A 15,833-nucleotide genomic window follows, 5' to 3' on the forward strand; every position below is an offset into this window, starting at 1 on the left:
GGCCCTCCATGAACTAGTGCAATCTACCTTTCAAGGTTGATCTCACATCAGTTTTACATTGTGGCCAGCTATACTGATCTTGCTATCCTCCGATAGTCCATATGCTTTCTTTTCTGTAAGTTGTGTGTATGTCTTACAAAAGTAAGACGTGATACTTAGAAAAGTTTGGAACAATGTAGGAAAGTAGAAAAGAGAAAAATCCTTTGATTGGCTACCGAGATGAAACTCCTAGAAACATTTCATTGTGTGTGTTTTTTCTCTCCCTTGCAGATGGCATTATTTTTGTTGTTTTTCCATAGTCTTTCATCCTCCTTTTTAAAACTAAACATTACATAAGCATTTATTTTTTATTTCCATAGGTTTTGGGGGAACAGGTGGTGTTTGGTTACACGAATAATAAGTTCTTTAGTGGTGATTTCCGAAATCTTGGTACACCTATCACTCAAGCAGTATACACTATATCCAATGTGAGGATGGATTGAGCCCAGGAGGCAGAGGTTGCAGTGAGCTGAGATTGTGCTGCTGCACTCCAGCCTGGGTGACAGAGTGAGACCCTATTTAAAAAAAAGTACTAGCAGCAGTAAAATGTAAAAGAGAAAGAATTTAGCACTGAGAAGGGCACAGCATCATTTTTCTGGTATTCTTGACAAATGTGCACAATCTAAATTTAGTCATGAGGGAATATCAGACAAACTTAAGCTGGAGGACATTCTAGAAAATAACTTCCCAGTACCCTTCAAAAATCTCAAGAAAGACAAAAGAAGCCTGAGGAGCCATTACAGAGGAAAGGAAACAAAGGACAGGCGGCAGGTGTTAAATGCATTGTGTGATCCTGGACCAGCAAAGGACATTAGGACAATTGACAAAATTTGTATAAGATCTCTAAATTAGATAATAATTGTATGTCAGTATTAATTTCCTGATCTTGATGATTATGCTGGGGTTAAGACTGACATTATCATTTGGGGAATATTATTGAAGGGTATATGGGAATTCTTTACACTACCTTTGCCAACCTGCAATTATTTCAAGATAAAAAGGTTAACAGCTTTATAATTAAAAATAAAGCAACAACATTAACTCAATGTTGTTTACCTAACTGACACCTTAGGCATCTACAGTGGCTCACCAACAATGTCCACACATTTTTGCTGGGCTAGTTACTTAATTAGCATCAGTAAGCTTCTGGTTTTCAACCAGATTTCATGTACTTTTTTTAATTTGATTCTGAAACAAACAAATGTAGTTTGTGGGAAATTTCCTCCATCTTAAAGAAACAGGGTTGGTTATGTTAAGTGATTTGTCCAAAAAAAACCAGTACTAATAAGGTAGTAGGTAGATGGGACCACAAAGATTTTCTGGGTTTGGACTCTCAGAAGTTAAAAAGGCCACTTTTTTATTTCTCAAGGAAGTAATTTAAACATTTACACAGAATAAATTATTTTTAACCAAAAGTTATTTACAAGATAATGAAAACGTACACAAATTTTAAGATATTGCACACTATTGGCTGTGAAAGTAGGTAATGGAACAAAAGTTTTAAAGTTCTATGAAAACTGAAAAATTTTCCCATCCTGCCATGGCTTCTGTGAATGTGTGTGTGCATATGTGCGTATATGCAACGTGTATTCTCTTTCAACCACAATGCCAGATTCCAAATTTGAACACCTTTGTAACTATGAGCCTAAACCAAGTGGCTACTTGGCTTCCCTCGGTTATGACTTCCAAACAGCTGCTCATTTCCCATAATTTATTTTCCTCCTTGAGGAATTGATACTAAATAATAGACCTTTGAAATATTGCAAGATGGATTATCATCACCAGGGAGACAGACGTAGAGTGGAGTGAGATTTAATGCTAATCTCATTTTAAGTAAAATCACAAACTTTCTTTATAAAAAGGCAATCACAATATCTTCACTTAACCTAAATTCTGTATTATTTTGTTGAGTGTCAAAGAACATACATTACATTCACCACTGAGAAGTCACTCAATTTGGCGAGGAAAGACAATATCAAAACATTTTAAATCATATACCTCCACAATGAGTTATATAAAAGCAGGGCTGAACTTCAATTCCTAACACATGGTCTCATCTTCTGCAGATGTATATGTAGAGGCAGAAAGTCAAGCAAACTGGAAAGTTAAAAATGAAATTTTTACTCCTTAAATTATGAGTCACCTACTAAGAAAAATAAGAATCTGCATCATGGAGATTATTTCCAAAGAACGGATCCTTTCAGCTAAAACTAACTAGTCTCACTAACCCATATTTTCCTTTTGCTTACAGAAAGCCCTTTGTTTTGAATATACTTCTACTGACATAGTCAGAGTCAATGGAACATAGCTAATTATAAGGCAGTACTCCCCACCCATTAAAGAACATAAAGACCTTTAACGCTTCACATTTTTATTTTGTCAAGAGAAGACTATTCTGCCTGTCTGGAGATAATTCACATTTTTTATTTAAAGGTTAATAAGGAAGTAGGATAGAAACATGTGAAGATCATGCTTCCCAGAATGGGAGGCAAAAAAAAAAAAAATCTTTATTTTATTTCTGTCTCTGAACTTATGTGAGGGAAAGAATGTGCTTGCAGAGTGTGTGTTGGAAGTAGGGGGAGTGGTTGGGGGTCTGGTATTATATATTCCAGGGTATGCTGTAGTTTAACAGGAGTGAATTTTTCCTTTTGATTTGTCATTTGATGAAACAAATTCCCTGCACTTTTCTGTGGAGACAGATGGTAATCTGTCATTCAAAATCCATTAGAATGAAGTCTAGAAGCTGAAGCCATATTTGATCTCTTGTGGTATGTGGTGATCCTGAACTGGTCCCATTTAGAGAATCCAGGCCTAGAAGTAAGTCTTGGGATGTTGTAGACTGGAAACTTAATTCCCAAGTGCGCTATGGTCACTGGTAAAATTATTCTCCCCACTTCTTTATCGTGAGATCTATTATACCTGTGAAGATGGTAAAAATAATGTGTGTTGTTTAAAGAAGAAAGATAAGACATTGATCTGTGAAAGAGGTAGAACATGAATTCCTTAGAAGTCCCTGTGTGTCCTTCATGGTCATACCCCCCTTTCTTTTCCTGAAGAGAACCACTGTTCTGACTTTTGTCTTAACTAGCCCCTTGCTTTCTGTATAGGGAGAGATCTCTATACACAAACAAAACAAACAAAAAACCTCTGAAAAAAACCAGATATTCCTAAAATTGATTAGTTTTACTTTTTTTTTTAGTTGTTTTTGAACTTTATATAAATTTTTAAAAACATGCAATGTGTTTTTGACTGTGATTTTTTCCCCTCAGCATTATGGTTTTTCGTTGTTGTTGTTGTCGTTGTTGTTTGTTTTAGAAGACAGGGTCTCACTCTGTCACCCAGGCTGGAGTGCAGCACGCTCACTGTAACCCTCAACTCCTGAACTCAGGCAATCCTCCCACCTCAGCCTCCTGAGTAGCTAGGACTATATGTGCGCACCACCATGCTTGGCTAGTTTTAAAATTTTTTTGTAGAGACAGCATCTCGCTGTGTTGCCCAGACTGGTCTCAAACTTCTGGCCTTACGTGGTCCTCTTACCTTGGCCTTCCAAGTCTTCATGCTGGAATTATAGGCATGAGCCACTGCACCTGGCCAGCATTATGTTATTTGATTCATTTGTGTTGAGTATAGCTGGGCTTCATTCATTTTTGTTGCTGTTAGTATTCCCTTCAGTAACTAAGCAATGGACCCATTTTGCTGATGAAAATTTAAAGTTTCCAGTTTTCTCAAGTTTTTGTGGTTGTTGTTCAGTTACAAGCAATGTTGCTAATGCATTTCTTACACCTGTCAGCTAATACACAGTAAGAGTTTTTCCATATGCCTAGGAGGGCAATGCCAAGTCATATATTATATATGTGTTCACCTTTATTATATATGGTTTCCAAAGTGGCTGTAGCAACTTACATTCCTGCCAGCAGAGCATGAGCCTTTCCATTGCTCCACATCCTCACCAACACTTGATATCATCAAATTTTTCGATTGTAGCCATCATATATTAGTATATCACTACAGTTTCCTTAGGATTTTCCTGGTTACCAATGAGATTGAGTATCTTTTCATCCATGTGTTGACAACCGGAATTTCTTTTATGAATGCCTATTCAAATATTTTATCCAGTTTTCTATTGAGTCATTGGTCTTTTTCTTATTGATTCAAAGCCATTCTTTATATAATCTGAATACTAACCCTTTGCTGTTTATATGTCTAACAAATATCTTTTCCCAGTTTGTGGCTTGTGGTTTCATTCTCTTTGTAGTGTCTTTTGATCAACATTAACTTAAAAATTGTCACATTTAACAATCTTTTCCTTTATTGTTTTTACATTTTATGTCTTGGGAATTTCTTTCTATGAAATAAAAATACTCTCCCTCCTTTAGAGTTGTCTTAGTCTATTGCTGCTGTTATAACAAAACACCTTTGGCTGGGTAATTTATAAACAACAAGTTGTTATTTCTGACAATTCTAGAGGCTGGGAAGTCCAAGATGAAGGCACGGGCAAGTTCACTGTCTGGTGAAGGCTGCTCCTTCTGCTTCTACAATGGTATCTTCTTGCTGTATCCTCACTTGGCGGAAGAGGCAAAGGAATGGAAGGGACAAACTTATCCTCTCAGCCCTTTCACGGTGGCACTAATCCCATCTCTGAGGGTGGAGTGTGCATGACCTAATCACCTCCTAGTGGCCCCACCTTTTAATATTGTTGAACTGGGAATTAAGTTTCCACATGAATTTTGGAGGAACACAAACACTCAAACCATAGCAAAAGTTTCTCTATTCTATTTTTGTTTTTTACATTTAGGTCTCAAATTCAACTGGATTTGTTTTTGTATTTGGTGTAACACAGGGAGTCTGGTTTCATCTTTTCCATAGAGAAAACCAATTGATCCCAGACCATTTATTAAAAAGTGATTTTTTTCTCCCACATTGATCTGAAATACCACCTCTGATATTTAGCAGATGTCCATATTACATGTCTGGGCTCTTTGTTCTCTTCCATTCATCTATCTATCCTCATGCCAGTACTACACTGTCTTAATTACTGTGCCTTTACAAGTCTTGATATCTGATAGGGCTAGTGTTCCCACCTTTTCCTTGGTTATTCAGGACCCATTGTTCTTCTGTATACAGTTCGCATAGTTGTATATTCCACTTGAGAGCTTCCACCAAAAAATTAAGTATTTTGAGAGGAATTGCACATCTATTTTAGGATAATTTACATCTTTAGTATATTGAAGCCTCCGATTCAAAAGCCTGGCATATCTTTCCATTTATTTGGATCTTTCAAAATATTTTAAATAAAGTTTTAGTTTTTTCCATAAAGACCTTATACATTTGTTAGGTTTATTCTTTATAGATACTCTGTATTTTTCAGATTATTATACATTCTATCTTTTAAATATCATTTTCTTACCATTTGTTACTTTGGATAGAAAGGCAGTTGATTTTTACATATTGTTTTATATACCGCCAACTTGCTGTATCCTCTAACTTTAATGATTTATATGTTGATTATTTTGGATTTTCTATGTAGTCAATCATATCATTTCTCAATAAGAGCAAAACAATTTTATTTCTTGATTTTATATTTCATTTTTCTTTTTCTTGCCTTACCCTACTGTGAGCTCTTCTAATATAGAATTAAATAAGGGTGTTCTTGTTTCTGATCCTAAAAAGAACACTTTCAATATTTCTTCATTAGTATTTCTACATTTACTGAGATGATTGTATAGTTTTTCATTTATTTGTTATTGTAGTAAATTATATTCATTAGTTACTAATATGAAGGTACTCCTGCATCCCTAGGATGAAACTATCTTAGTCATGATGGATGGTTATTTTTATACATTTCTGAATTTTGTTTGATAATGTTTTATTAAGATTTTTGTATTTTTGTTTATGAATGAGATTGGCCTGTAATTTTCCTTTTGTACTGTCATTGTCAGGTTTTCATATCAAAATTATGTAAGCCTCCTTGACAAAGAAAAGTTGAGGGTCAAGGTAGTCCCTCTTTTTTCATATAGTGGAATAGTTTGTGTAAGGAAGGATATAGGAATATTCAGGTTTTTATTTCTCTTTGTTTCAATTTAGGTAAGTTAAAATTCTATAGAAAATACTCCATCTAAATTTTTAAATATTTAGCATGATTTTTAATGGTATTTTATTATCTTTAAAATTTCTTGTGCATGTAAATTATGACCCCAAATTTATTATTTTTTTGTACGTCTTTTTCTTTGGAAAATCTTGCCATAAAGTTGTTAGAGTTTCCAATCATTTGGAAGAAACTTTGTTTAGCTTTTTTGATCTACACTCTTATATGTTTATATTCTATTTCATTATTTCTGGTCTTATATTTATGATTTTCTTTCTTCTAGTTCTTTGGATTTATTTTACTGATCTTTTTCTGATTTCTTAAATTATTTACTTATTAAGTTTCAATTTTTCTTTTTTTAAACATTGTTAAAATTTCACTCTAAGTAATGCTTATGCATCTCTACACATTTTTGTGTGTGACATTTTATTAATATTTAATTGTAAATATTTTGTCATTTTACATTTGAATTTCCTCTTGTCCCATAAATTATTTGTGGGATTCTTGATTTACAAAGATATAGGGATTTTCTGGTTATCTTTTTGTTACTGACTTCCAACACAATTACACTGAAGTCAGAAAATGTTTTATGTATGATACTAATTTGTCAAAATCTTTGAGACTGATTTTTGGTCCAGTATATTGTCAGTCTTTATAAATGCTCCATAGTTGGCCAAAAACAATGAACACTGGTGTTTCAAGCTGCTAGGCATAGTGCTCCATATATGTGTGTTATATGAAGCTTGCCGATCGTGCCAGATAAATCTTCTATATCATTATTTTTACTACTTGATCTATCAGTTACTGTCAAAGATGTGTTAAAAATATTCCACTATTATTGTAGACTTATTACATTCTCCTTGTAAATATTGTTACATATTTTCAATCTGTGTTATTGGGTACAAATTACCTTAAACTTTTTATATGCATATTAATGTGAGAAATATAGTTAATTACAGAGGCTCAAATTTAGACTATAGGTTATTTTGGTTCAGTGATTCTGATTTTTATATTTTGTAAAACATTTAATAAACCTCACTTGAGACAAAAAGGATTTTTTAAAATCACACTTAGCAATTCAGAGTTAAAAATATTGGTGTCTCTTGACCTTGTTAACCCATTTCTGGGATACTGTCCAAAATAACCAGAAGTAGATAAAAAGCTTTATGTACCAAAATACATATTTGTACTGGCAAATAAAATAAAATTAAATGTCGGTTCTAACAATAGGAGAGTGGTTAAATAACTGGACACAGCTACATGATAATGTATTATACATCCATTAGAGTCATTTATAAAGAATTTATAATAAAACTGGAAAGTTATTATGTCACAATGATGCATAAATCTGACTACAGTCGATCCCCCTTACCCATGGGGGATATGTTCTGAGACTCCCCAGTGGATGCCTGAAACTGCAGATAATACCAACCTCTACATATATGAATTTTTCCTATACATACATACCTATGATAAAAGTTTAATGTATAAATTTAGCATAATAAGAGATTAACTACAATAATTAATAATAGAACAATTATAACAATGTGCCAGAATCATTACTCTTGTGCTTTGGGGCCACTATTAAGCAAAATAAAGGTTCTTTGAACACCAGCACTGTGGTACTGCAACAGTGGATCTAATAACCTAGCCAGCTACTAAGCAACTTGCGGGCAGGTGACATATACAGCGTGGATATGCTAGGTAGAGGGATGACTGTGGTGTGAGATTTCATCATGCTACTCAGAACCATGTGCAATTAATAACTTATGAATGATTTATTTCTGGAATTTTCCACTTAATATTTTCAGACCAAAGTTGTGCATAACTGAAACCACAGAAAGCAAACTGCAGATAAGAGGGGACTACTGTATACTGTATGATTTCAATTACCTTAATGATAACTATAGAAGAAAATTCTAGGAAGAAGTATCTCAAAAGCATTGTAACATTAATTGGTGTAACACTGGGGGAAAAATGGTTTTTCCCCCTTCCTTTCTATTTTTCTGTGTTTTCTGCATTTTCTACCATATTCAAATTTCTTTTACAATATAGGAGGAAAGCCTTAAAAGCATGGACTAAGAAATGCTTATTTAATTAATACTTGAGTGTACACAATTAGTCTTTCATTCTGTTATGCTGGTTTTGGCTGATATATATATGTAATGTGTGTATATATATAATGTGTATATATAGATATAATGTGTGTGTGTCTGTGTGTGTTTATTATGTATATATATACACATTTTTTTTGAGAGGGAGTCTTGCTCTGTTGCCCAGGCTGGAGTACAGTAGCATGATCTCAGCTCACTGCAACCTCTACCTCCCAGGTTCAAGGGATTCTCTTGCCTCAGCCACCCGAGTAACTGGGATTACAGATGCCCAGATTGCACCTGGCTTATTTTTGTACGTTAATAGAGGTGGGGTTTCGCTGTGTTGGCCAGACTGGTCTTTATCTTCTGACCTCAGGTGATCCACCCGCCTCAGCCTCACAAAGTGCTGGGATTACAGGCATGAGCCACCGCGCCTGGCCTTAGCTGGTATTTTTTAAATATCAAGATAGAAAAGTCATTTAAAATGTGTGATATGGATATGTACAAAGTAAAAGTTAATGTTTAAAATAAATGTCTTGTTGTACTCTGCTGCCCGTAGGTAAAGTGTTGAGAGAGGAGAACCAGTGCATTGCTCCTGTGGTTTCCAGCCGCGTGAGTCCAAGGACAGGACCAACAGCTATGGGGTCCTTCAGCTCACACATGACAGAGTTGCCACGAAAACGCAAAGCAAGTGATTCAGACCCATCCCAGTAAGTGAATTTGTTCCTCTAACCCAGTGAGAGCTTTGACTCTAGGGAGAAGAGGAAAATATTCCTTTTAAAATCTTTAATTATTTCCGAGTTCATGGTAACATTTGGAGACAGGAGAGTACTTATCCACCCAACTGCTACCTTTGTCAATGACTGACTTGGAACTTTTCCATCCAGCTCTGAAGAGGGTCAGCTGGAGTCTGAAAGAGACATAGGAACATGAGTTTTATTTGGTTAATGTTTATGGTCATGGCAAGATACTTGCCTTCCTTACTGAAATCCTTATAAACATGAGGAGAACACCTTGGATGTTTGACTTAAAATAATAATGACTACTTCTCACCTTACTCATCATGTATAGAATAACCAACCCTTGGTTATCTGTGGTCAGTTTAATCATATAAAACTCGTGCTTTCCGTATTTATTAAGTCAAATTGATAATAAAGTCAATGTTAAGAATACCCACTGTCTCCTTATTTATTTTTGTTACCCCTGCAGCTTCAGTCCTAAATATTCTTTAATGACTTCCCCAAAGCTGGAGTTTATATAGTGAAAACATGAGGGCAAGCCAGGTACAGTGGCACACGCCTGCAGTACTGCTTAGCTACGTGGGAGGCTGAGGTAGGTTCATTTGAGCCCAGATGTTTGAGACCAGCAAGACCCCATCTCTGAATAAATAGGTATAAAATTTAGAAAACATTAAGGAAAAATAAAGATAGCCGTCTAGAGCAACTCATCATAGGCTGGTACTTTACATAAATGTGAGAGTTGATGACAGTACTCCATCATGAATGAAGGGAAAAATCCTGAGTTGGGAGTTGAAGGTCAAGATAAGGACATAATAAAACATCCTGGCTCTTTTTTGTTGTTGTTGTTGGGGGATGGTATTCAGCTCTTTATTTACAAAGTGGGCACATGCTGGCTCTTTTTAACTCAGTTCTTCCCAATACACTTTATAATTTAGCTTCAGTTCCCAAGACAGTAGAGTAAATACTAAAGCACTTCCCACGCCACATACAAAGGATTGGAAGGTTTTCTACTGTTTTTAGTTGTCTCTGTTCCCTTAGTCTCTTCCATTAACATGGATGCTTCTGAAAACTATAGTTGATGAAGTGACAGTCTTTTTAGACTATCTAGCAGTTTTCCATCCTAAATTATCAGTCAATAGCCCCCACTTAACTTGAGCTAAAAGTGACTGTTCTTTTTATTTGCTTCTTTATTCTTCAGAATCATAAGCACCGCTGTTCTTTCTTGGTGTCTAAATATGGTTTCAGCAATTGAAGTGGGAACAGTGAATATAGAGGTAGCCCAGCTTCGTGCCACATGGCGGGGCACAGATGAGACCCTGCAGTGGTTTGGGGGTGAAATGGAAAGTGGGGTCAGTGCAAAAATATAAGAAACATGCAAAGTACTGACAGTACCGACATTTTTTTGTCAGCAAGCAACACTGAAGATTATTTAGGCAACTACTCACATTTTAGAAAAGGAAAAAGCTAGAACTCAGAAATGTCAAGCAGTTTGCCCAGCATCACACAGCTTGTTAGAATGCCTGATTCCAGATGTGGTATTTTCTCCACTTCACCCAACTTCCTGTCACTGGGTCGCTGGACAGAGTGGGCTGCTTTCTCCACTTGAGGACAGGCTTGCTGTCCATTCCCAGAACATCTGGGTAGGGGGTGACCCAAGGCCTCCTTCCTTCCAGGTCAGGAATCATGACAGAAAAAGTGGTGGAAAAGCTTTCTCAGAATCCCCTTACCTATCTTCTTTCAACAAGGATAGAAATATCAGCCTCCCGTGGCAGCAGGTAAGTCCTGGACCATTTTTGACATACTCCCTCCCCTACTTGAAGAGGGCATAGAGTGGCAGTGAAAACATAATACATGTACCATTGATTTGCTCATCATCTATCCCAGAGCTTCTCTTTTCTGCCCCAATGCTTCCTTTATCCTACCAGTTTCCGTTCCCTTTAATGAAATTATGGATGTCAAAGTATGTGGTGCTGACTATATAGTGTCGTTCCCCAGGACTCAGTGCAGGAAAGCCAGTCAATAGGTGAGGCTGATTTCACTCACATAGCCTCAGAGTGCTGGATATTTTTAAAAACAAAGAATATGTGAGAATGTCCACCCTTTCTGTGGCACTGTTGGTTTTGAATGGAGAGCTGGTTCTTTTTTTTTTTCTTTTTTTGAGACAGAGTCTCACTCTGTCGCCAGGCTGGAGTGCAGTGGTGCAGTCTCGGCTCACTGCAACCTCTGCCTCCTGGGTTCAAGTGATTCTCCTGCCTCAGCTTCCCAAGTAACTGGGACTACAGGTGCCTGCCACTATGCCCGACTGATTTTTGTATTTTTAGTAGAGATGGGGTTTCACCATGTTGGCCAGGATGGTCTCAATCTCGACTTCATGATCCACCCGCCTCGGCCTCCCAAAGTGCTGGGATTATAGGCGTGAGCCACCGCACCTGGCCGGAGAGCTGGTTCTTTAAAAGGGTCTTTGATGAATCTGTGGAATGTAGTCATTAAACATTTATTGGGTTGCTACTATGTGACAGTCAGTAGACTAGGAGAGATAGAGACACAATGGTACAGGAAACTTGTGCAAGTGGAAAAGATACAAACAATTATTTTACATCATCATAACTGCTATAATGGAGACCCTGGGTACTATGTCAGCACATAAAGTTAGGCATTTAAGTAAGATTTAAATGTTTCCTGGAAAAGTTGACTTAAGCTAAGTTTTAAATGAAAAAGAGAAGTAAGTCTACAGCCAGGTATGATAGCTCATGCCTGTAATCCTAGCACTTTGGGAGGCAGAGGTGGGAAGAATGCTTGAGCCCAGAAGTTCGAGGCTGCAGTGAGCTATGGTCACGCCACTGCCTTCCAGCCTGGGTGACAGAGTGAGACCCTATCTCTATAAAAATACATTTAAAAACAGAAGAGAAGAAGTGAGTCTACAGAGCAGGAGTGGAAAAGATATTTTAGGTGAAAAGAACAACTGTGCAGGCATACAGGTATGTAGTTGCATACTCCTGATCAGGAAATGAGTGGTTGTCACCATAGAGCAGAGGGTGCACTTAGAGGGAGGTGAGCTATGAGATTTGAGGGATAAACACAAACTGAGTCATGAAAGATCTGCTGAACTGAAGAATCTGAAAACTGTCTTGAATGCAGTAGGAAAACTGAAGAATTCTAAGCATGAGAAGAACTTGATCAGATTTATATTTTTTAAAGAATTGATTGCCTCTGCACTTTTTCACTTTTTTATTATGGTAAATACACACACACACATGTATACGCAAACACACATATATATTTAAATAACATGAAATTTGCCATTTGAACCACTATTAAGTGTACAATTAATTGACATCAATTATAGTCAGTATTATAGACCATCACCTCTATTTCTAAAACTTTTGAATCACCCCAAAGAAAAACTCTGTGCCCATAAACAACAGCATTTCCATTCTCCTCTCTCCCAATCCCTTGCTAACCTCTAGTGCATTTTCTGGCTCTATGAATTTGCTTATTCTAGATATTTCACATAAGTGGGAGTCCGAGGCAGTTGGATTGCCTCAGCTTAGGAGTTTGCAAACAGCCTGTGCAACACGGTGAAACCCTGTCTCTACTAAAATACAAAAAATTAGCCAGGCGTGGTGGCAGGCACCTGTAGTCCCAGCTACTTGGGAAACTGAAGCAGGAGAATTGCTTAAACCCAGGAGGCAGAGGTTGCAGTGAGCCAAGATCGTGCCACTGCACTCCAGCCTGGGCGGCAGAGCGAGACTCCATCTTAAAAAAAAAAAAACAAAGTGGAATTATATGATGTTTGTTCTTTTGTCTGACTTATTTCACTTAGCATAATGTCTTCAAGTTTCATCCATATTATAGCATGTGTCAGAATTTCATTGCTGTTTATGGCTGAATAATATTCCACTGTGTATATATACCATATTTGATTTATCCAGTCCTCTGTTGATGGGTTATTTCCACTTTTTGGCTATTGTGAATAATGCTGCCATGAACACTGATGTACAAATACCTGTTTTAGTCCTTGCTTTCCATTATATTGGATATATGCCTAGGAGAGAGTTGCTGGGTTATGTGATAATTCTGTTCAGTTTTTGAGGAACTGCTATACTGTTTTCCACGGTGACTGCATGACATTACATTACCATGAGTAGTGTACAAGAGTTCCATTTTCTTCACATCCTCACTGATCCTTATTATTTTCAATTGCTTGATTATAGCCCTCCTGGTAGGTGTGAGTGGTACAGTCTTACAGTTTTCAAAGAATCACCCTGGAAACAGCATGGAGGATGGTTTGAAGGAGGAAGATCCAGTAGGCAGAGAGAACCACGGAGAGTAGCTCTTGCCAAGGATGAGGTTTTCCGAGCTTCAATCAAAGAGAGTGGCCCTGGATAGGAAGGGGAGGGAAAGGAAGGGACATATGACACACTTAGAAGATAGGATCAATAGGACTTCATGATTGTTCATTGGGAGGAGGATATAAAGTGTGCCCACGTTTTCTGACTTGGGCTCCTAGATGGAGGGTGGTATTTTCATTCACTTATATTGAGGCAAAGATGATGAGTTGAGTTCTGGACACACTAAGAATGGGATATTTATAGAACCTTCAAGCAGGAAGATGGACATGAGGATTTGGAGCTCAGGGTGGAGGCCTGGCCTGGAGTTAGAGACTCAGACATCATTAATGCACAAAAAGTACTTGAACTGATGATGTGGGTGACGTCACTGGGAGAAGCTTATGGAGTGGGGAGACTGGGGGCTGAGGATATACTCTGGGGGTGCTGACCTACAGATAGTACAAGATGAGGGGAAGCCTGCCCAGACTATGTGAAGGCATGGCTCTGAAGTGGGAGCGGCACACAGAAATCAAAGGAAGCACGTTTCAAAAAGAGGAACGCCTGACAAGTGGCACATCTGGGGAATATTTTGAGATTGCATCTGCCTCTAACTTTGTCTTTGGTTGATTTAGAAAGAATGCCTACATTTCATTCAAAATGCAGTGAAAATAGTTTTCAAGAAAACTTTGCATTGTGTTTGAAATTCTATTACTGTAATGTAAGGTGCTACACTAAGAAAATGTATCCCAGTAATGTGAATATTATTAATATCAGGAAGCTTATTAAAATACATTTATAAAAATTTATAAAATGTTAGGATTATAGACCAAATTTACTAATTATCTAGATTTGTCCTACAAACAAAAAAATGAACTGTTTGACTAACAAGATCTTGCCTTTATTCTATTCTGCCAGGGGCCATTAAATAGAAGAGTATTTGCATTTAATAAGTACAGTATATTTGAATTTCACCAAGGAGGCAAATTCACTTAGTGAGTTCATTTGCTAAAATGCCAATGATCAAAGCAAAAACATGATCTTAAAAGGTCAAAGTTTACCTTTTGAAATTGAAGTAATGTACATATATATAGTCAGTCCTTCATATCTATGGGCAACCAACCAAAAATTGAAAATATCCAGAAAAACAAGTCTGTACTGAACAGATCCAAACTTATTTTTCTTGTTATTATTCTCTAAACAGTACTGTAGAACAACAATTTACATAGCATTTACATTGATTAGGTATTGTAAGTAATCTGGAGATGATTTAAAGTATATGGGAGGATGTGCGTAGGTTATATGCAAATACTACGAAGAGACTTGAACATCCACCGGTTTTGGTATCTGCAGGAGGTGCTGGAGCCAGTCCCCCACGGATGCTGAGGGACAATTATATATAATTCCAGACTATTAGGAAGAAAGTTATTGACCCATATAATTGTTTTCTGTTCATTCCTTTAAGATGGCTAAAAAGAGAAAAGAAGCTGACTTAATCTGACCCTCTCTTTTGCCTCAGAGAAACCGTTTAATTTTATTTGTACCAGCCACACAACAGGCTGACAGTGGTGAGAGAAATGACCAGGTATGGTGGAAGGCACACCAGGTCAAGCATAGTGGAAGGCCAGCCTGTGTTGAATAGTCTTCACTTGGCCTCCTACTAGTTATGGGACCTTGGACAGTCATAAACTTTACTCAACTCCATCTGTAAAATGGGGATAGTAATAACTTCATCACTGTGCTGTGAGAATCTAGTGTGGAAATATTTTTGATAAAGTACCATAAATATAAAAGCTCTTCTTGATTGAAATTGTGAAAAGGAAAAGCACCACTTGATTAAGTGTTAGTCTTTGTGGTCTTTTTTATTTGGAATATTTATAAGCATCTCTTTATAAATTTGATTAACTTTTCTATAAGCGTTATCTTTTTTTAAGTAGAAAAATATTAAAACTTCAAAAGAGTTCACCTGAATAAGACAGTTCTAAAGTAGGCCAAACTTTTTTCAAAGCCTGAAAAATGTTCATTGTTAAATATCTGTAAAGAAGGAAATTTGTTAAGATGAATCAGAAGCCTTAAAATATTTATCCATAAATTGTACTCCTAGGAATTTATCCTAGAGTATAATTCGAGATGCACACATCACAATATTCTTAGCCATATTATTTATGATATTGAAAATATTAGAATGTTGAAATATCCAACAATAGCAAGCGAATAAATTATGATTTAACTAATCAATGGGCTACTATTTAATCATTTCAAATTATGTTCTCCAAGAATATGTGAAACTATGCAGAAATATTCATGTTAGAGTGTTAAATGAGTAAGACAAGACATGAAAATTATATACTATGATCTGAGTTTTATTTATTCTATATGTAGAACACACAGAAATATCCACATGGTACCCATACACCATGGCTAAGTTAAATAATCATTGTATGTATCTACATGTTTAGGAAACGCAGGAAGGAGACATGTTAGAATATTAACTGTGATTACTTCCAGATGGGATTATGGGTGCTTTTCCTGGAATTTTTCAAATCTC

The 15,833-nt window shown here is 36.5% G+C and overlaps 1 protein-coding gene across 6 annotated transcripts in view; it reads left to right on the forward strand.

Annotated features, from left to right (window-relative positions):
* ARNTL2 (aryl hydrocarbon receptor nuclear translocator like 2) overlaps positions 1-15,833 on the forward strand; it is a 69,576-nt gene that overhangs the window by 20,331 nt on the left and 33,412 nt on the right. For 3 of the 6 annotated variants that reach the window (XM_030939840.1, XM_010379864.2, XM_030939841.1), the window contains exons 2-3: positions 8,777-8,927; positions 10,631-10,732. In XM_030939840.1, coding sequence (XP_030795700.1) covers positions 8,777-8,927; positions 10,631-10,732 — 253 coding nt within the window. Of the gene's footprint in view, positions 1-8,776; positions 8,928-10,630; positions 10,733-15,833 lie in introns of those variants that run through there. The other 3 variants (XM_030939842.1, XM_010379865.2, XM_030939843.1) reach the window with 2 other exon arrangements.

This window comes from Rhinopithecus roxellana, chromosome 10, assembly GCF_007565055.1.
Source record: "Rhinopithecus roxellana isolate Shanxi Qingling chromosome 10, ASM756505v1, whole genome shotgun sequence".
Taxonomy (NCBI): Eukaryota; Metazoa; Chordata; class Mammalia; order Primates; family Cercopithecidae; genus Rhinopithecus; species Rhinopithecus roxellana.